A 22433-nucleotide genomic window follows, 5' to 3' on the forward strand; every position below is an offset into this window, starting at 1 on the left:
GCAGGGACTATTCAAGCAGTCTGACAATTGTCCTTAAAGCCAACTAAACAGAAGATTAAAGTAAGATTAGCTTATTCCATTGTGGAGTTTAGATTTGAGGAAAACAGAAAATCTGAAAAATCTCCACCAAGGGATTCGATGACACTTTTAATTATGAGCAGCTAAGGGATTTGCAGAAAGACAAGGCAACAGGGATCAAGTTGTACATTATGGGATGGCAATTGGAGTCTATGCAATGTATGGATGGTGTCTCTACAAAATTGGAAGAGTTGGGTTCTTGTTTAGCCGAAGTGGATCAGTCTAATTGGAGGCTCTTGAACTGGGCATTACAACCTTCCATGATTGCTTTAGGCCAACACAGGTCAATGGAGCATCCATGTGAAGAGGTAAGATTAATGGTTGCTACTTATCTCAGTGATATCATCAAAATAACAGCTCCTACTGCTCCTTATAATGATAGCATCTTGAAGAAGGTTCTACAACTAATTGTGGACAGCTTATGTGAATTTCATGAGGTTACCAACCCTACCTTTGGTAGATAAGCTAAGACCTTATGATTCGTGGCGAAGGCCAGATTTTTTATTATCATGTTGCTCTCAATTGTGAACAAATGGTGCTACAAATGTCTCATTGTTTCTTAAGGGAGGTAATTCAGATAAGGTGAAAACTTGCATAAAAACAATCATGTCTTTAATTCTAGATGAGGATGATGATGTATGTAAGTAGTTAAAATCAAACTTGCTGGCTATATGGAGGGAGGAGGATAGAGTCTCAACCATGGCTTATGAACTTGTGGAGGAAATAATTGAACATAAATTTGACATGTTCAAGGAATTTATGTCTGACAATGAGCTGAGATCAGCAAGCATACACATTGCAGGTCCTTCGAAAATGAGCAAGAACCAAATGAGGAAAAAGCAGATTTGTTTTAGTTGCAGACATCTTTGGTCATTCGGTCACACTTGTGAGGGTAGCAGGGAGGAAGAGGCACAAGAAGTGCAGATCAACGTTGAGAAAGTTGAGGATTCGTTAGTCCAGCTTCAACATAATGAGGACCATGAGAGGGAACCCGCTATGGTTGATGGTAAGATTTATACTAGCATTTTATTTGGTGATTTGGAGGTCATTATTGACAAGCATTACGCTGATCATAAGGCTGAAAGTGAATCTCTTCATGAGGATGAACTATGTGAAAATAATGATGTCATAGTTGAGGAAGCAATACATTTAAGATAGAGGGAAATCACGAAAAAGGCACAGCTGAAAATGATGTTGTTAATATAGGCGCTGATTTTAAGGACTAATCAGATATCCCATTTCTGGATGATGATTTTAGAATGTATAATTTAGAGGATAAGCTGAAAGTATCAAATGATATGATCATTGCAGCCTTAGTGCACTTTAATAACACCCATAAAAACATTGAAAAAACCTTACTGGAAGTGAATAATCTTAAAGAGGAGAAAGGAATAACGAATGAAATCAATAGTGCATACCTCCATACTCTTAAAAGGGCATTAGAAAGAATGAATCAGACTACTTGAAGTTGATCAAAGATAGGGAAATAGCTATCAAACATGTTGAGGATAAAGATAGGGAAATAGCTATCAAACATGTTGAGGATAAAGAGAGGGAGATAGATGAGTTATGTCTCCAACTAAGTGTTACACATTACTCCTTATAGTAGGCTGAAAATCAGAACCCTATAGCAGCCATTCACAAAGAAGATGAACAAAAAAAATAGAACTATGGAGATGGCATCATTTGTTGAAGGAATCAAATACCATTTGTGGGCATGAAAACCAGAACAATGCCACCATTCCCCATCTTAATGAGACATATGTTGCTGATGAAGACCGTAAGGACCAGCAAGAAGTCAAATACATAAATTCTGAATATTACAACAGCAATAACATGATCTCACCGTATCACAAGGTAGAAGATAAATCAAGTGACTTTACTTCAAAAACTATGTGTGGAAGTGATCATTTCATTAATGGAGATGTTGAGCATAGTTGGCACACTCACAGAGTAATCTGCAATTGGCAGGAAATCGCCAAGATTTCTTGGCCGGCAAGTATTTGGCAGAAAAATTGTCATTTCAAAAACTTGGCAAAAACAAGAAAAATCGGAAAGTAATCACAGTTTTTTCGGCAAGTTTTTTTGTAAAAACTCAAAAGCACGTTAGCAGGTTATAGGCCAAAAAAATTCATTTTTGCAACACCAATTTTCTTTTAGGCAATCAGAGGCTTGAGGAAGGGAGAGAATAAGGGTTCCAAGGCATTCTTGGGTGACTGCAAGTGATTCAAGGCAGATTTGAGTAGATTTGAAGAGGATTGCAACTGGTTTTAGAAGACAAATCTCTTTCCCAGGTTTGAAACTTTGACAGAAACTATTTACTATTTTGCTTCCCGCCGTCAACATTCCACATGAGAATGCAATTGTGTACCCACTCTATATATATATATATATATATATATATATATATATATATATATATATATATATATATATATATATAAACTCTTCTTGTTTCTTTTGTGTTCTCTTTAATTAACTCATTACATGCATCTCCTCATTGAATTTTGAAAAAAAAGCATACTTTTAATTAAATTTAAGCGGTTTTTCAAGTTCTCGGGTTTTTAAAAAAAACTGGCCAATTTTTTACAAATAAACTTTTGGGAGCTTGGCGAGTTGTTGCCAAGTCCAAGTTTTCCAACAATGGATTATAGCAATGATACTTATGGTGAGACATATAATTTAGAGTTGTCCTTAGTGTGCCCTATGGGTTTTTACAGCTTATCTGGAGATTTATACCAAGTTCTTATGATATGGTGATTTTATCTTTCTACATACTCCAGTTATCAGTGGCTGCCCTGCTTAGACTATTAGTACATGTGATATATTTCATATGAGATGTTTACCTTTCCAGTTCAACAACATTGTCATTCTTGATGTTGATCCGAGTTATGACAGCAACATCTTGAGTCATGATGAGTTGATTTCCTTGCACACGGAGAGTGTGTTGGACATCTATTTTTTCAGTTGGCTGATTTGGGAGGTTGGAGATTCACCAATCATCTATTTCTACACCCAGGATCGTGCTGATAGGTTGGTTTGGGATCTAAGTGTTAATGGGATGTATGCTTTACATTTTATGGATTATGTTGTGACGCTACACAGCCAGAGATGTATGATCAAAGTCACGCAGCCTACAGTTGCAGCGGAGATTGAGAGATTGACATGGGATCCAAGGATCATACTAATAGATGGGTTGCATTCTCACATTTGGTACCACAGCATGGCAGATCCTGACTTCAGAGTTACTAGTATGAACCACAGTGATGCTAGTAGATGCATATGGGACCCCAGTATTGGCTTATGGACTCATGATTGCTTGAGGGCAAGCAATCTCGAAGAGGGAAGACTCTAATGTCCCTTTTTTGGACATTAGGACTTCTGAAGTTAAATTCATTTAATATTTAATTTGGCTTATACAAGTTTAAAGAAAATTTATAAAATGGGTCAGTTTAATATCATAAGAGAGGGTTAAAAGGTAACCAAAGAAGAAGATGACGAAAGATGGAGAAGTGGAAACTAAAGAGTCATGGCTTGATGCATAAAGAAGGGAGACTCTTTTTGGGCATACTTGGATTATTGTTTTGTTTGGAGAATTTGAATTTCTCTTGGAGAAAGATTGAGAGAATTTACACCTTCCACTTCAGACCTGAGGACACAAACCTTCGGGCCATTTATGGTTTTGATTGGACATAGCCCCAGTTCATCACTGCAGTATATTCAAGACAGAATTCGCGTTGAGTTTACAGGTTCTTTTTATATGTTTCCAATCTGACTGTTATTGCTGTTTGTAAGATTGGACTTTATGCATGTTATCGTATTGTTGGTTTATAATACAATAGCAAATCTGAAGTGTTAAAATTGAGCCTTTTATTGAGCATACTGGTTCATTTGATGGTTTATGTTGCTGGGTTATATTGCATAACTTATCTGTTATATTCTGAAAACTATTTGTGGAAATATTTGGGAGATAATATCCTACTGGGATATTACAAGTGCTCTTTCAACTAATCATAGGGCCGTAAAGGATTTCTAGCATGGATATATGAAGAGGAATATCTACACTTGTTACCATATCCATAGCCTATGTATCCTAGTTTCCAGTCTAGCAATCCAATTGTTCTGCCCAGGCTTCAGTAAGATTCTGAATATGCCTACTCAGATACCCATAAATGTACAGCAGAAGATGAATAGTACAGATAATATGGAGCATAAAGACTCTTTAACTTACGATGCCTTCAAGAAAAATGAAATTGAAACATGTTGAAAATGATCATAACTTGGAAGGTGGAAATACAGGTCTTATACTTCATTGCTGGCATATACAACATGGCATCATCACTCACATGCAACATGGAAAATTTTCCAAATATAGCTTATATTGATGGCCAATAGTACTTGAATGGGACAAATGGCAATCTAAGGGTAACTACAGTTCACTTCCATTAGTTTTAAAGAGATATGAATAACTGTGCTTGTCCAGGCATTATGAATCTATAAGTGTACAGGTTTTAGGCAAACCTGATAGCCTTTAAGGCCTTTCTTGTCCAAAATCTTTTCACATGCTGTCTTTTCATCATAACTGCCATCAAGGACGATAAAAAGTCAAAAGCTAATTTTGAAATCAGAATTTAGATGCAACATACAAAACTGCAAACATTTTATTAAGGACCCAAAGAAACCTAAACTGTGCAAATGGATCAAAGAGGCATACTTTCCCTCCAAAACTTCTGGAGCAAGAAGACCAAAACGATTGAGAAATTCGAAAAATGTTCGTCTGGTTGGATACCCAGCACAACTGATCCTGATGGCTTCAAGGACACCCTGCAACACAGAAGTGAATACAAAAGAACTATTTATCTCCATTGATAACAACTTGGAAAACACGGAAGTTAATTCTTGTAGAAGTCAATTCATCTGAGATTGGTCAAATAGCACAATCTACTTACTCCACATCTGAGCTGTTGTAGAACATTGTGATTCTCAAAAATGGCAGGCTTGAGAAGATTATTTGGCTTTACACATCTTATGTAGTGGGGTTCTGTTAAGCTCAATGTTTCCATTAGAGACTGCAATTGTTGCTGCAGAAAGAGAACCAAACAAATTAATTTCAAATCATATAAGAATGCTAATAATAATAATGAGTCGAGCAAATTGCATGAAAAACATCATAATGTGAAGTAATGATCAACATAAGAAGGAGGTTATCAGCACAAAGAAGCATGTGAACACAGTACCAACAGACCTATATCATGAGACACCAGACTAATTAACAACAGCTATGATATTTTCAGTCCATTTAGGTGATTATGTATGCTTCTGATGATAGCTGTATAGATGCATTTTGCATCAATGTTTCAAATCCCACTCCATGATCCATCGGCAGGGTGAGGTAAATATGATACTTGCCACTAATAGGGAAAACAAAGCTTTCACATCAATTAAAAAAATTTGAAAATGTTGCATTTATATCAAATTTTGGACTCAACCCACCCCTCTGCTACAAAAAAATCAGATTCTATAATAATTAGGAGCCATTATTACCATGATTCTGTGAATGCAAGTGAAAATATGGCTATCTATAGTTTTTGTTGCTAAACTTGATCCCACTATTACTTCAGGTTGAGGGGGGAGGAGGCCCGAATACAATCCAAGGCGCTTACAGACCACTTGAAAGATTCTCTCAAAAGCTTACAGATCCAAGACCTTATCTGACCTTGGAACTTTTGCCCTCAAGGTTTGCAAGGTCATTGATCCCCGCCTTATCTTGGGAACTGTCCTCCTGGGATTTAGACCGCCATTCCTTGAGTTGCTTCAGCCTTCTTTTTTTATTGCTAAAGTACTAATGAAGATTTCAAGATTATGTATATGTATACATTTCTATGTTTCTCTTCAGATGTGCATTAATCTATTTTAACTGTAAATAACAGAACCAGATGCATACCCGGCGCCTGTAACAGCCAGTGATTTATTTCTGACTTGCTCTGCTTTTTTTATTTATGCAAACTGTCTGTTTATCTTTTTTCCAGATTATCTCAGATTGTAGTCTGAAATCCTTTATATTTCCCTTTTCCATCCCCCAAGTTGAGTGAGCTCACTTTTATACCTCAAAACCAAATGGTTGCCATCCCTTGAGTTTGACGGGTTGTGTCTTTCCCTCATCAATCCTTTAATAATAATTACCTGTTGTTGACTTAACTTCATTAGTCATTGCCCTGACTTCTTCATTGCACCATCATACATAATTGTTGACAACTATTGTGGAGCCTTCATATGATTTATCTTTATCGATTAGATAGTCCGCATAGGAGAGGACTTGCTCATGTTTAATATGAATCTTTTATTCAATCACATAACAAGGAAACTTGTAAACAGATTGCATTCTTAAGGGATTCCTCTTTTCTTGATTATTCACCAAATTATTGCAAGCTATTATATTAGATAATAATATAATAGTATTTATTATTCTTTGTATATTATTAAATAATATATGATATTATTATTATATATTATTCAATGTTAGCCCAAGTTTGAAAGATGGGACTAGCAGGGGACAGGAAGACAAGTTTTTGAGACAGCAAATTTGTTTGCCAAGTTAGGGGATGGCAAAGGAGGCGTCTGTATAAATATAAGGACAATTCAAAATCTTTAGGGAAATATATATATATATATATATATATAAACATGGATAAAACATGCAATTTAAACATCACAGAACCTTAACATGCAACATTTCAATAGTCAAACTCAATGCTCAATATGCATTCATAATTCGCAATTTGCCAATATGCATGTAATATTGAAATAATAACATAAAAAACTGAAATACACCCATGAACAAAATTCGGAATTCATTTTCAATAGCAAGAAGCACAATAACCCACCCTCCAAAATAAAACACACTACTATCACACACCTCCACCTCATTGTAAGTGGACTGATCTTAATACGAACAGGTCTGCTATACAGATCTAATTGTGATATAGGTCTGTTACAGTAAAATAGTACCTTGGTGCAAACTCTAGTATTCGCCAAATCTTCCACAATATTACAAATTACTTGGAAAATATTTGCTTGTTATTAACAAAGACCGAGAGGTCAATATATACAAAAGAATGATGTTTCCTTAGGAAATGATCGTAAAGAATAAAAACGTTCTATTCTAGCTAATAGAAAACTAATAGTTATCTACAAGCTAACTAAATATTAGAAACATTCTAATATTTAGAATAAATTATAAATAGATAACCATTAGATAATATTAGATGCTATCTATTATCGTAATGCCCTCCCTTACTGGTTAATCTATCTACAACACCCAAGTTGTCCTCTGAATTTGACAAACTTATCAGGACCAAGAGGCGTGGTGAGAATATTTGCAATCTGATCCGTTATAAGAACATACTGCAAGTCTATTGTCCAGTCTTCAACCAGTTGTCGTATGTAATGACAATGAACATCCACATGCTTGGTTCGTTCATGGAAGACTAAATTCCATGCTAATTGATAATGCCTTCGTTATCAACAAACAAAGTGGTCAGTCCTGTGTATTGTCCCTGGTCACTCGGTCGGAAGATTCCACAATGTCCTAGCTGATAAACCTACAAATATATTAGTTCACCCAAAATTATAATACAATGTTTTCTAAACATTACTATTGGAATTAATGCAGACCCTATTCCCTAGTTGGGTTTTCTTCTTAAAGAGATGTCGTGATCAAACACTTAGCTCCTGGGGGAGTGCTTTCTGGGGCTCCTACTTCGGAACAACTCTCCACTAAGTGTCGTCTTCCCAGAATATTCTCTATAAGCCTCATGGACGATCATGCAGATACATCCATCCTTCTTAGGAGAGTTTACTGCCAACCTAAGCCTTATGAACTACCATGGGTATGCTCATTATATCATATGCATATGTAAAAGTTAAAACCTTTCAGTTTACTGACCTTGCTTCAGTTTGACATTTTCAGTTGGATGTCTCAATGAAGCCCTTAAAGATATTCAGATATCTGCCTGATTCCCAAGGAATTATATGGAACTTCAAGTTCCTTTGTACTGGTAATTACTTAACCGCCTTGGAGTTGCCTGATGTATATTTGTGTTTGTTTATATGCTATTTATTAGTGTATTTGATGCAGACGTTGACCAGGCTGAACTGACTAAGTTAAGAGAGTTACCTTTGTGCCTGGATGCGTTATTACTGCTGACTGGAATATGATGTAATTCTGAAGGACTCTGAAGTTAAACTGAATATCATTGCATAGACTCTCTCTGTCTTCCCTGGATATTTGTGATCAATACTGCAATTGCTTATTGTCTTCGTATATTCACGTTTCCTTCCTCCGTCCCCTTTCCTCACAATACCTTGCCTCCTATTCTTGTTCGAACAAATTGGTTCCAAAGGATACGTCTTTTATATTGTTTACTGCATAGTTGACCTTGACTATAGTGTGGCCCCAAACACTTGTCCAATCCTTTGTTCTACCTATTATGGTTCTGGAATTCCTTTGTTTGAAGGTTAAATCATGCCCGTACTTGTGGGGTGGTTTGCTGAGTGTTGTTTCCTTCAGAATATGCTCGGTTATTGAGAGGATGATCTCTGCTGTGTACGGATATATGCCACGGTGGTATGTGTTGCCTAATTCTTCTCTGTTGTGTCCAACGATGTTCTTGCTGAGGTGGTTGATTCCGTCTTCCTTCTCCATTTTTCCTGTGTTGGTCACCGCCTCCATCCCAAGCCTCGCTGTTCCATATATATACGTAGGTTGGTCAGGGGTCACAACCAACTATGTTCGTCATGACTCATTGACCTTGTATATGATAAACGCATTTTGAATACTCTCTTGTTTTTGTTTATTATTTCATTATAGTAATATTTATTTTAGTAATAGTTATTATTATGTAATAATATGTATTTTAATAATTATATAATTACAAAGAAATTGACCATTACTAAATAATGATTGTTAAATTTGTCAAATAATGAAATTATTATATTTTCTTTACAATCATGATATTATTGACCATTATTAAATAATGATTGTTAAACTTGTCAAATAATGAAATTATTATATTTTCTTTACAATCATGATTTTATTATAAAATTTCTTAAAATAATTATTTTTATCTTAAATCATGGGGGTCATTACAGTCCCTCCCACCCTACTTTGCTTGTCCTCAAGCAATTTGATGGTTTCTTCCTTCTCCCAAGTGGCGTCTTCTTTAGGTAGATTTCTCCATTGGATCAAATACTCAGTAATGGTTCTATTCCTAAGCTTCCTCTCCTGAATATTATCCAAAATAACCTCGGGCTCTAGGACATGCTGACCTCCGTCATCTAGTGGGGGTAATTCTATGTAGGGTTCTATTTGTTTTCCCACTACTTTCTTAAGCCTTGAGACGTGGAAAATATTATGGATTCTACTCCCTTCAAGAAGTTGTAGTTCATATGCCACCTCTCCATGTTTCTTGATTACTCCATATGGTCCATACAATCGTGGTCCAAGTTTATTTATCCCATTCTTTTAAATTGATATTTGTTTAAATGGTTGTAATCTTAAGAACACTAAATCTCCAACAACAAATGTCCTTTCAATCTGTTTCCTGTCGGCATATAACTTTTGTTGATTTTGGGCTTGTTATAAATTCTCTTTAAGAATTTTAAAATATTTGTGCTTTATTGAATAAAATCCTATGCGCTTGGTACTCAACTCTCTTGTGAGATCAAGTTCACAAAAGTGAGTGCCTCATATCCATATAAATCTTTGAAGGGGGTCATTCTGGTGGACATGTGATGGGTTGTATTATAGCTAAATTCACCTAAATGTAGCCATCTGATCCATGCTTTCTGCTGCCTTGTTACGCAGTTCCTCAAATATCCTTCTAACCACTTATTTACTATTTTGGTTTGTCCATCTGTTTACGGGTGGTAACTCGTGTTGGGGGGCAAACTAGTCCCTGCTAGTTTAAAAAGCTATTGCCAAAATTGACTGATGAATTTGTTGTCTTGATTACTGATTATGTTTTGTTGAAGTCCATGGAGTCTAAATACTTCTCTGAAAAATAGTTCAGCTATTTGATGTGTTGATGACTCGATACTAACGAAAAAGAAATGAGTGTATTTAGTGAGTCTATCCACCACTACATAAATACTATTCTTCCCTTGAACTTTGGGTAAGCCGGTTATGAAATCCATCAAAATGCTTTCCCATTTCTGATTAGGAATGGGTAATGGTTGTAGTAGTCCTAGAGGGTGTGTGTGTTCTGCCTTATTCTGCTGACAAGTCATGCATTCTTGTACAAATTCTGGACATCTTTCTTTAGACCTTTCCATGAGAATTTCTCTCTTATATGTTTATATGTTTTGAAATACCCTTGATGGGCAAACAAGGGATTATCATGATACTCTTGTAAGATTGTGTTTTTAACTTTTGACTATGGGATTAGAAATGCTCTTCCTTTATAAAATATAATATCATCTCGGGTTTTGAAGTCTTCATTTGGAATTTTTCCTTCTAATATTTTATTAGCTTCAGGATTTTTTGCATACCTAGCAATGATATCTTTCTTCCAATCTCCTGAAATACTGGTAACCATATTGAGGTGGGGGCGTCGAAATAGAGCATCTACAACTCCATCATTCACCCGCTTAACATATTCTATGTCAAAATCATATGCTTGAATTCTACACACCCATTTTTGTTGTTGATCATTAAGATCTTTTTGGCTTAGGAAGAAACATAAGCTATTATGATTTGTCTTAACAATGAACTTCTCGCAGACTAGATACTGTCGGAATTTAGCTAAGGCATGCATTATGGAGAACATTTCTTTATCATATGTGGAATAGTGTTTTTATGCTTCTGCGAGTTTGCGACTCTCAAATGCTATGGGATGTTTCCTTTGCATGAGGCCTACTCCAATCCCTTCCCTTGATGCATCACGTTGTAATTCAAAAGGCATCGTAAGATCAGGTATGGTTAAAATAGGACATGAACTCATTGTTTCTTTTAATTGCTCAAATGCTTGTTGAACCTTCTCGTTCCATGAGAAAGCACTTTTCTTATGCCCAACATTCAGTGTGCATAGACGTACTCAGAGGCTAAAGGTATTCCAGAGTGGGAACAAGTCATGCAATCTTAATAGCAAAGCCTATTGAAGAATCACACCTGGGTCCATTTTGATCTTCCACCAGGGAGGAAACCCATTGGTTGCAAATGGGTTTACAAAATAAAATACAAAGTCTTATGATACTTTGGATAAGTACAAAGCTCGTTTAGTTGCAAAGGGCTTTTCTCAACATTAGGGCATTGATTACAAGGAGACCTTTGCTCCTACAGCAAAGATGAGCACTATCACATTAGTCCTAGCCATGGCAGCTCAGCTTGGCTGGAAGGTTCATCTAATGGATGTCAAGAGTGCTTTCCTAAATGGTGACCTACAAGAAGAGGTCTACATGACGCAGCCTCCTAATTTCAAGGTTGTTGGTAAAAAAAACCAGGTTCTTAGACTAGTGAAATCTCTTTATGGTTTGAAGAAGGCCCCTAGGGTATGGTACATAAAAATTGATAAGTACCTCAATGATCAAGGCTATCAAAGGAGTTCTTCATACTCAAATTTGTACATCAAGACTACTGATAGTGACATCATCGTTCTAGTTAATTATGTGAATCATTTGATCATTACTGGCAATTCGGCATCTTTGATTCAGGTAACCAAACAGAGTTTATGCCAGTCTTTTGATATGACTAATCTCAGGCCCATGCATTATTGTCTAGGTGTTGAGGTTTGGCAACAGTCTTCTGGTATATTCATTTCTCAATCCAAATATGCTAGGGCTCTGTTAAACAAATTTGATATGCAAGATTGGAAGCCTGCATCCACACCCATGGAGAAAGGTTTGAAGTTATCAGCCAAGTCTGACTCTCCTCTGCTTGATGATACTACATACAAGCAACTAGTAGGTAACCTCATCTACCTCTCTACTACTAGACCTGATATCAGCTTCACAGTCAGCTACATCTCATGCTTTATGACACCTCCTAAAGCTGATCATTAGATGGTAGCAAAGTGTGTACTTTGTTATGTGAAGGGCACTATGGATTATGGATTTCTTTACTCTCAGAGTTCTAATCCTAGACTCAGTGGGTTCATAGATTCAAATTGGGCAGGCTCTATTGACAATAAGAAGTCAAATTCTGAATGTGTTCAATTTGGGATCCGATGTCGTCACATGGACCACCAAGAAGCAGCAGGTTGTTTCTCTCTCCTCCACAAAGGCTGAATACAGAAGGACAGTTAAGGCAAGTTGTGAAGTTGTTTGGCTCCGTCAGATGCTTGGGGATATGCAAATGTCGTCAACATGACCGACCACTTTGTTTGTTGATAACAAAGGCGTTATCAAGTTAGCACGGAATCCAATCTTCCATGAAGGAACCAAGCATGTGGATGTTCACTATCACTACATATGACAGCTGGTTGAAGACGGATCCAAATAAGTTTGACAAATTCAAAGATTAACCATTAAGGGGTATTACGATAATAGATAGTTTCTATTATTGTCTATTACTATTTAATGGTTATCTATTTGTAATGTATTGTATATATTAGAATGTTTCTAATATTTAGTTAGCTTTTAGTTAGTTGTTAGAGTAGAATGTTTCTATTCATGATGATTGTTTCCTAAAGAAACATCGTTTATTCTTTTGTATATAATGATCTATTGATCATTGTTAATAACAAGCAAGTATTTTTACCGATCACTTCAAAGTAGTAATTGCATGGAGGAAGTTTTCTTTTAGGGGGTTATCCAGTGCTAAGAATTCACAGAATCCTTCTTTTCTAATATCTATCCCACCTTACTTTATTACATAGTAGTTATAGAGGATTATTCAAAAAAAACAAGAATTCTTTGCATTCAAGAGACAATTGCCTAAGATGGGAATATGAGAGATGTTACCTTGAACGGGACTTTTGAAGATATTATGAAGACAGTGAGACCAGTGGATCTGCAAAAAAGGTTCTTGATATAGCACAAACTGAATACTCCAGCACTAAAAGCTAGAATTTCAAATGGCTACGTAACAACCTCTCACATCCCTTATGGTAGTAGATCAAGAGACACGCCAGTCCTTCAGCTCAAAGTTATGCGTAATAGTCTTTATGAGGTTTGTTTTATGCCTTTGGATAACTATATGCAAGCATCAATGTTTGGGAAAATTTTACTTACTATTTGTGTAACTACTTATCTTCCTCTGAACTAAGGAGACATAGCAAGAAAGCAAAAGGGATCAATTACAAAGACGATGATTTGTCTGTATATAGGGAGATGACATTAAAAACCGAGTCAAATATGGATTCTAAGGATGGGATACTTCCACAACTTTATGGAACCATTTCAAGATTATCTTTGTAAAGTAGGCGGTAGATCGATTATAAGAGTTGTACACACTAAGGTCAAATTGTGTGGTGACAATGAGTGCAATGAGGAAGTCTCACACTATTATTGAAGCTACTAGGAACAAAATGCCTATGTTGTTCTACAGCTTATTTTTTATATTTTAGCTCTTTGAACATTGTTGATGTCGTGCCTGATGGGAACACTATTGTTGTCCTGCCTAATGGGTCACTCTATGCCACTAATGCAAAGAATGGGGTTACTGTGCTCTGGGACCTTGCCGAGGGCAAGAGGCTTCATTCACTCAATGCAAGAGACATCATCTATACCCTATGCTTTGGTTCTAACAAGTATTGGCTTTGTGTCATCACACAACGGTATTGTCAAGACTTAGAAGAATCGAGAGTTCTGAGCACACCATGATCAAGAACAAGGTTCTCCAAAGAGAGCACAATAATGGTTGGGCTTTTGATGGGGTTTTGGGGATTTTTATCCCATGCTCTTGCAACTGAGGATGATCGATTTCATTTGGACAGGGTAGAGATTTGACAATTAGCTTGCGTTGGATGACTTCATCTGACGTTGTTGATTTTCAAGCCATGGCTCTACACAAAATTGTGCATTTGCTTGGACTCGATCATTCAAATGTTTTGCATTGCACTATCATATTTCCTTTGCTACTGGCTAGAGTTGTGCTCTATTTCTTTAGTGAAGATGATGTCATGAGTGCTGCTTATAAGGACTACGAGTTGATTTGAGCAAAAACCGAGAGAGATTGCATTTGGTTGCTCTAGCTAAGAGGGAATCTCAACATCAATGACCCTTACTATGTGCTAAAGTGCATATTTCTCTAACATTGGGAAATATGAGGAGAAAGTCCTTGAGACATGTTGCCCTTCCTATGTGCTAAAATGCATATTTCTCTAAGGCAGAGAAATGTAAGGTGAAAGACCTTGAGAAATGTTGCTCTTACTATGTGCTAAAATGCATATTGAGAATTGTTTCTCTTTCCACTCTTGGGAGTAGCCATGGTGAACATCGTATTTGGAGACTCCATTACAACATCATGTTGAGTAAGTCTACGATGGGCACGTGCATATGCTTCTTTGCAAACATGGGAGTAGCCCATGTCGAGTGGCTCCATGACATTATTACGTTGAGAGATTTTGTGATAAACTCTTTCCACAAATGAGTGTAGATATTGTGGGTGTCATGTTGAGTAACTCCATGACATTATTGTGTTGGGAGATATCATGGTACACACTTTTCTACAAATGGGTGTAGCCATTGTGGGTCATGTTGAGACTCCATGACAGGGATATCTGGAATGATACCTCCCTAACCAAGAGGAAGTGTTGATGTTATAGCATCAAGAGCTATCTTTCTTTCCTAATTTTGAAATATATAAATAATCTCTTTCTTATAAAAAGCATCAAAAGGTCCTGATGTTGAAGGGGCAAAACATAGAAGAGTCAAGGCAATGAAGGTCCAAGACAACAAAGGGTCTTCGGTTTCTAATGCCAAGACCATCCAAGGCCCAAGCAATTTTACATATCCTTCCAAGAGGAATTCGCAAATAGACATACAGATTTATATCTTGTGTTTCTGAATATTGGTACAAAAGTAGTATTTATTATTATAAGCAGATCATAGGAGTGTTGTTAATCATCGCTACAGTTTGAGCCTTATGTTTTGGCAAATTTTATTTTAGACTTCCAATTATTCATTAATAAAGTGATGTTTTGTTGTTGGGTTATTCTCCCTAAAGTGGAGGGTTTTCCCAAGGTAATTACTATGTTTTGTGTTCACTATCTCTTGTTTGTGTTGCTTATTTCTTTTCTGGTTAAAAATCAACATGCCCCATGCGGTAGAAATACTCAGTCAATATGTACGGGTTAAGAGTCTAGAACTTTACAAAAAGAAGACCTACCAAAGGTTTTAGCAAAGACTTTCAAAACTTAAATTAATGCCTTTGATCAATGCATTCGTGGGGAAGACATTTTAAAATGAGTTTGCCTGACATATATGATGCAAACTGAGTCATTAAAAATTACAGTTGTTGCGAATATACTGCACTGGATTTGTCGTGTAGCTTACTTTAAATTAGCCCACTAGTTACAAAATGTGGAAAAAAAACACTAGGACATCAATGCCAAAGAAAATGGGAGGCAAGACCAAACTGCAACCTAGACCCAAATAGCTTGAAATCCTAGTACAATCTTAGTTTTTTAATTGAAAAAGTACTATAGATAGTCTAGGATTGCTCATGTTATAACTTATCATGTGTCACAAAGCTATCCTTTTCTTATAATTCTAAAACATCGTCTCAAATTTCTAAAACAGGCCAGCTAGCTAACTTGAACATTCGATCAATATTTCTAATTGTTTGATCGGAACAAGCAGCATAATATTATTACAAAGTAATTGATAAATATTTGCTTATTATTAACAGTGATCAAGAGATCAATTTATACGACAAACTGAACGATGTTTCCTTAGGAAACAATCGTAAAGAATAGAAACATTCTATTTTAGAAACAAGAAATCAAATATTAGAAACTTCCTATTATTTATAGGAGATGAAATAGATAACCATTAGATACTTATACAAAGATAATAGAAACTATCTATTATTATAATACCCTCCCTTAATGGTTAATCTATCCAAAGCACAAAGTTGTGCAAAGGTGTAAAAGGCACATTGTCTGCTCAATGTGCTCCACACTGTTAGCTATGGGCTGCCAAACCAAACTGCTTAGATAGGGCAGCTAAGCGCTTCCGACATTCAACCTTCATTTGCCCATACTTGTGGCAATAGTTGCATTGAATATTCTTTTTCCTGGAGCCTTTTGAAGCTGGAGCAAAGGACCTCTACTGAGAAGACTATTGTGAATGAGACTTCCCCTTATCCTTCTGAAAGGACTCAACAACAAAGGCTTGCTCTGTGGAGGGAGAGCTGGAACTGCTACCGAACTGTTGTTTCCATCGATCTTGTTTTAGCAGAAGTGTGCAAAGATCTGTGAACTTCACATCAACACTAGTAGAAGTGATGTTTAGAGTCTCGATAAAATGCTCGTAAGACTTGGGCAAACTTTTGAGGGTTATGACCACAACGTCCTCTTCCTCCATCTTGCGTCCAATGGGAAGCAATTGATCACGGATTTCCTAAATCCTATTCAAGTGTTCCTGGAGCGATTTTCGCTCATCCATGATACTAGAAAACAGAGTGTTATTGAGAAAGAAGGCTCTACTTTTGTCTGAAGTCTCATGAAGTTTCTTGAGATGCTCCCATATCTCGGCAGTTGTTTTGCAAGATGGAATCTAAGGGAGCTGATCATCAGCTACGGATAATTTGAGAAGCATCACTACCTCCTGATTATTTACATCTCATGTATTCTAAGAAGTACCAACTATAGTCGAACGTTGTGTTACAATTAGAACAATTTGATCGACATTCTGGTATTCGAAGATTGCTAGTATTCACTGCTTCCATGTGTTGTAATTCCAACCATTGAATTGCCCTCGAGCAGAATATTAGTCAAAGATGCTATAGCACATTTTTCAATGAAAAAGCATGAAAATCTGTGAAGGCACGTACCTCAAAAACCCAAAAAGAATATGTTGTCAGATTTTGGAACCGCTAGCTTGAAAATCGAGGCACACAAAAAAGCAGACGACAACCTAGTTGAAATCTTGAAAAACCCACCAAGAATCTTTTTTTTTAAAATGATCCGGTGCAAAAAATTAGGGTTTCAACCAAAAATGACCCTGGTTGCAAAAAATCCCAAAATAAATGGCAAAAATGTAGAAAATGTGTTTTCTGGGTTGGATTTGAGTCGTGAGGCAGAAGGTTGGAAACTCCTAGACACCTCCAACAATGGCGATTGGATGTTGTGATGTCCAACCTAATCAGACTCGTGCATTTATTCGGCACAGTTTCCTCCCAAATTATTTCTACAAGGGTTTGGGGGCAACGCCCCAAAAACAAGGTCAAGGGGCAGCACCCCTTGCGGGGTTCTAGGGCAACGCCCTAGATGCGCTCCCTATAACAGTATAGAGTGGGGTCAAGGGGCAACGCCCCCTATGGGGATTTTTAGGGGCAGTGCCCTCGAAGCCAAAAATGACCCTACTATTGTAAAGGGCATCGGCTGCTATTTTTCTATTAGACGACTTATTCTAGCCCTAATTTTGTAAGCGGCAAAAGATTGTATAAATGGCTTAGGGTTAGGGGTTTCATAATGTATGATGATATTGTAGCTTCTTCTGGCAGTATTGAGTTGTAAGGGATTGCAAATTGTAATCACTGGATAATAATAATATTGGACTTGTTGTTGGCGGACGTAGCCTAGGAATTGGGTGCACCTTGTCTTGTGTTCTCTTCTGTGCGATTTATTATATTCTAATATCGGTTATATTTGCATGTAATTGTTATTTCTATCTGTGGCTAATCCTAACAAGTGGCTGCAAAAGACCTCAAAAAAGAAAAAAAACAGCTCGTAGATTATACAAACTCAAAAAAAAAAGATGATTTGAGCAACAGCAAAAAATGTCGCAATTTGCAGAGGTAGTAAACCACAGGCAGGGTCACAATTTGCAAAGGTAATGGCAACTATCTATTATCGTAATAAATACTAAGCTACAAACAGACCAAAAATTATATTATATATCTACAAGAAGTGAAGCACTAAAGTACCTTGAATCGTGTGCCAATAGAAGAAAATTTTGAAGACTTTGAAGTCTCCTCTGGGAGAGGAGGGAAAAGACTTGCAACAAAGGGACACTTTGAAGCATTCAATAGGTCTTGATGCTCTGCTACTACATAGTCCTTGTTCTTATCAAGGAATAAATCAGCTTGATATGTAACCTGCATCAACAGTACAAGTAATTAATAACTGGAAGACTATAGAAAGCACAAAACAAAATCAAATTGTAGGGCTAAAGCCAACAGTTGCTTACATCACCAGCATAATGAACAATTGTGAAATCTGTTTGAGAAAGTTTTGGCTTGCTGAAACGCTTGTTTTTTACAAATGTTGCATAAAGCTTTTGTGCAAAAGTTTCATGCGTTGATTTTGGAAACATACTGCAAAAACAGAAAATGTTTTGTACTCAAAATTCCATAAATATGCTTGCTAAGTTAATTACTGGAAAAGGAACATCAAAAAGTTGCACACAACAAGAGCACATATGCATACCAAGCTTCATCTAAGAGAGCAATGATTCCTCCAGGTTTCTGCAACATCGATCAAGATTACTAATAGTAGAATGCTAGAATGGAATAGATAGGAAGCAATTCATATTGAAAATTATGTGTTAAGACATTTTTAGTAGAAGCCATTGTAAGAAAAAATGTGAGAGACAGATTGTTCATTTTTCCCTGCATATATAAAAATAACTTAAACTATGTAAGGCAATTACAATTTTAACACATTACTGATGTCAGGCTTGATAATCACTTCAGACAATATATGTTGGAATATAGCATTAAGATCCTGATTAAATTCTCACAGTTAATGTGAATAAATGAGCAATCCTCATATCCGTGATGTGTGCTCTAAAAAAAGAGAGATAGTTTGCAGTTAATTTCAGTATATCAAAATACAAATGACAGCCTTAAGAAGGATTTGATGCATGACGTAAACATTGATTTCTTATTCAAATTGCACAAGAGGAATGTTTGCTCTGACAAAAGCAAAGAGCTCTTCACCTTGAAAACAACAATGTGCAGCGAGATAATCAAGATGTATCTATTGCCTGAGAAAATAAAATCCAGAATTTGAAGAGGCCAAATCAAACATCGATAAAGCGAGTGAGATGAATATCCTGATCAAATAAGCATCTAGTACTATGTTCATTGCAAAGTTAATAACATTTTGAATGTGTTCCACAGCAATACAATTCTGGATGAATATCCTGATCAAATAAGCATCTAGTACTATGTTCATTGCAAAGTTAATAACATTTTGAATGTGTTCCACAGCAATACAATTCTGGTACTAAACAACTTAAACACCATGTACCCAAATTGGCACATGGACTAAGGGCTACATTAGGGGCATTCTGGAGCCATCCAAGTTGTTAAAGGATGGATTGGCATCTTTTCTAGTCCACTGTCCAATCCACATTTGCATTGGGACACAAAAAGGAGGAACCCTTGAGGCACAATTAGGTATCCCAACAAAATTTAAAATTAAAAATACCACTTACTAAACCTGGCCCTAAATTTTTCATAACCACCTAAAACCTGCATAAATTTTATGAAAACCTAAACCAAATACAAATTTTATAAGTTAGCATGTTTTTGTCTCTTCTTCATGTCATTTTGAAATTAGGCTAGTCAGAACAGTTCTTAGCAATTACATAAAACCAACATCTTTACGCAATTGAATATGATGCATTTCTGTATTGCATTATACAATTTTCATATTGTCAGTCTACCAATATTAATGTAAAAACAGTGTTCGTTTTGCCTTCTGTGAGATCCTTAACTAGAATGGGTGCAGTTTCCTGAACAGATGTGTATATTAGGAGAAACTACTAGCTCAACTCCCTACAAAAACAATGCTTAGTTTCCTTGCTGTTAACCATGTTTTGATTTGAAATCTGCAATTTTTATACTGTGTTCTTAAACTTCTTGTACAGATGATACCTTTGCTGCCAACATTTTCCTAAGATTTGATGAATACTTTCTCGTGAACCCTTTTAGGTCTCCCTGTTTTCTCGTTCCTCGATAAAGAGGTTTCGGCACAACACAGACTTTGCAAACCTCCATAGTCTCAAAAAGTGCAAGGTTGCCAAATATTTTCTAGAGCATCTAACTGTGGCAAATGAAAGCAACAGCCCAATCACCATTCCATCTAAGAGACATTATAGCAACTAGCCCGGTTTATCTATTCTATTTACAGCCCACTTAGAAAGGCAGCCATTCTCCAATTGTTTTATCTATGTAACTAAATACTTGGAAAAGTTCTATATATATCAGCTAGATCAAACTACATGTCAGTTTCATAATGTGTACTCAGTATGGCAAATGTCCTTGTACCAGACTATAGAATGCCATTCATTACGATTCATATAGAATCTGCAGCCCTAGAAATATGACATAAGACACTTGAGTTAGAAAGGTTTAGAATGAGTTAGCTAAAAAGTAACATCTTCAAATAATTGTTGCAACATCCAACTCTTCACAAAAAACAGACAGATGCTAAGTATTTGCAGAAAATAGACAAAACTATAAAATATTATGGAACTAAGAAAGTAGGCATACCAACCAACCCTCTTCAGCAGCAAAAATACATCTATATGCCTCAATGTTAATTAAACTAAAATAAGTCAACTATATAATAACAGTATCTAACACCAGAAAATACCAGGATCCTATCAAACATCATCTCAAAAACTCACCATTGGGAAAATGATTCACATATTTGTTAAGTGAATTTACATCGATGGTAAAAACTGCAGTAAATTAACATCAGAAATTCCCCAAAAGCTAAAGAGGCAGCAGTTAAAACCTTCTCAATGAGGTCCAATACATCTTGATTATCTACAAATTCAATGTAACTCCAATTAATTTCTTCTCTTGTGTACTCTTCTTGCTCCATTTTAAAAACATGCTGCAGAAAATGTACAAAGAGAGTAAACCAGCTTAAGAACAACAATATACTCTAGAAACATCCTTGACCATATTCATAATTTGAGTGAACTATCATAAAAATATGTGACATTACAATAAGAACTGCATCCGGAAATTCTCTAACCTGATTGAAATGCTGTTGCAACTTCTCATTTGTAAGATTGATGCAGAATTGCTCAAAACTACCATACAAAAAACAACGAGGTGCATAAACGAACTGAAAAAAAGATGCCGTGGAAATCATGTACTGATCTGAAGTTAACAAATTCAAATTTTCATCACTCTAAATTTGCTTTAGAGAGATAACACACTTTAAGCAAACGGAAAAAAACATGAATCTGCAATTTTCAATGCCAGAATGATCACAAATCCACACAGAAAACACATGCAAATCAGACTAAATCAAATAAACATAGAAGTTTGCAATTTTCAGCTAAGATGATGTTGGCAATTTCAGCAAACATACGTTTAAATTCTCATAGGGATTCCAATAGACCAGGAAGTTCCTTTCAAACAAGAATCTTTGCATATTTTTTTCTTTTAAATACCATTTCTCCTATGAACAATATGTACCTGTTGTGTTTAAAGCTTTCAAAACCATATATATCAAGAACTCCAATCAATGTCTTTGAGTTGGGATCCTGTCCTATTGAACTGTTAATTTTCTCCACAATCCTGTCAGCAGCACAAATGCATTCTTATTACTTTACACACCATTGAAATATCCAGCTGTTGGCATTCAAAAATGTTTTTTACAGTCAAATATATTAACTTGAAAAGATAGAGAAGCAAGCACATTTATGTTAAATCTGTGTTAGAGATGACAGTCTTACCAGTCGAATAACCTTGAGTATATTGTTTTTGCTAGGGCATCCCGGTTGGTTGTTGCCGCCATGGGATCAAGAGACATGATGATTGTTTCCTCACGTGTCACCATGGCACGTTTGCAAAGAGCATGTTCCAAACCTTGGGCATCACACCTACAATATATTTTTGTAATTATTGTCAACCAATTTGATTGCCAGCAACTGAAAGTAAGTGTAATGCGTACAAAAGGTTTTAAAATATACATATTTCAGAAACTGCAACATACATGAGAAGTTCAGCAGCCATTTTCAGATGGAAAAGTGATTGCTCATCTTTAGGTTTTGAAGAATCTATCTCCTTCCCCTTGGTGAAATTAATGTTACCCAAATGCAAGATAGCTGCCACAACTCTGAAAATTGCATCCTGAAAAGAAAGCCAATACTTCAGTAAGCTGAATGGTCATTCAACATTTAATATCATATCTACTTGTAGAAGGAAAACACCATTTCTAATAACA

At 36.1% G+C, this 22433-nt stretch overlaps 1 protein-coding gene across 2 annotated transcripts in view; it reads right to left on the reverse strand.

Moving 5' to 3' along the window:
• The window catches only part of LOC149538596 (myosin-9-like), a 46417-nt gene that overhangs the window by 19938 nt on the left and 4046 nt on the right, over positions 1–22433 (reverse strand). For both annotated transcript variants that reach the window (XM_089799904.1, XM_089799903.1), the window contains 11 exons: positions 22203–22339; positions 21943–22089; positions 21683–21784; positions 21234–21291; positions 20988–21089; positions 18669–18706; positions 18430–18556; positions 18167–18337; positions 5028–5159; positions 4793–4902; positions 4600–4660 (listed from right to left, as the gene is read on the reverse strand). In XM_089799904.1, the coding sequence (XP_089656030.1) occupies positions 4600–4660; positions 4793–4902; positions 5028–5159; positions 18167–18337; positions 18430–18556; positions 18669–18706; positions 20988–21089; positions 21234–21291; positions 21683–21784; positions 21943–22089; positions 22203–22339 (1185 nt within the window). The remainder of the gene's footprint in view (positions 1–4599; positions 4661–4792; positions 4903–5027; positions 5160–18166; positions 18338–18429; positions 18557–18668; positions 18707–20987; positions 21090–21233; positions 21292–21682; positions 21785–21942; positions 22090–22202; positions 22340–22433) is intronic.

This window comes from Cupressus sempervirens, chromosome 9 (genome assembly GCF_028749045.1).
Source record: "Cupressus sempervirens isolate cs-2001-9-10 chromosome 9, ASM2874904v1, whole genome shotgun sequence".
NCBI classification, from domain to species: Eukaryota; Viridiplantae; Streptophyta; class Pinopsida; order Cupressales; family Cupressaceae; genus Cupressus; species Cupressus sempervirens.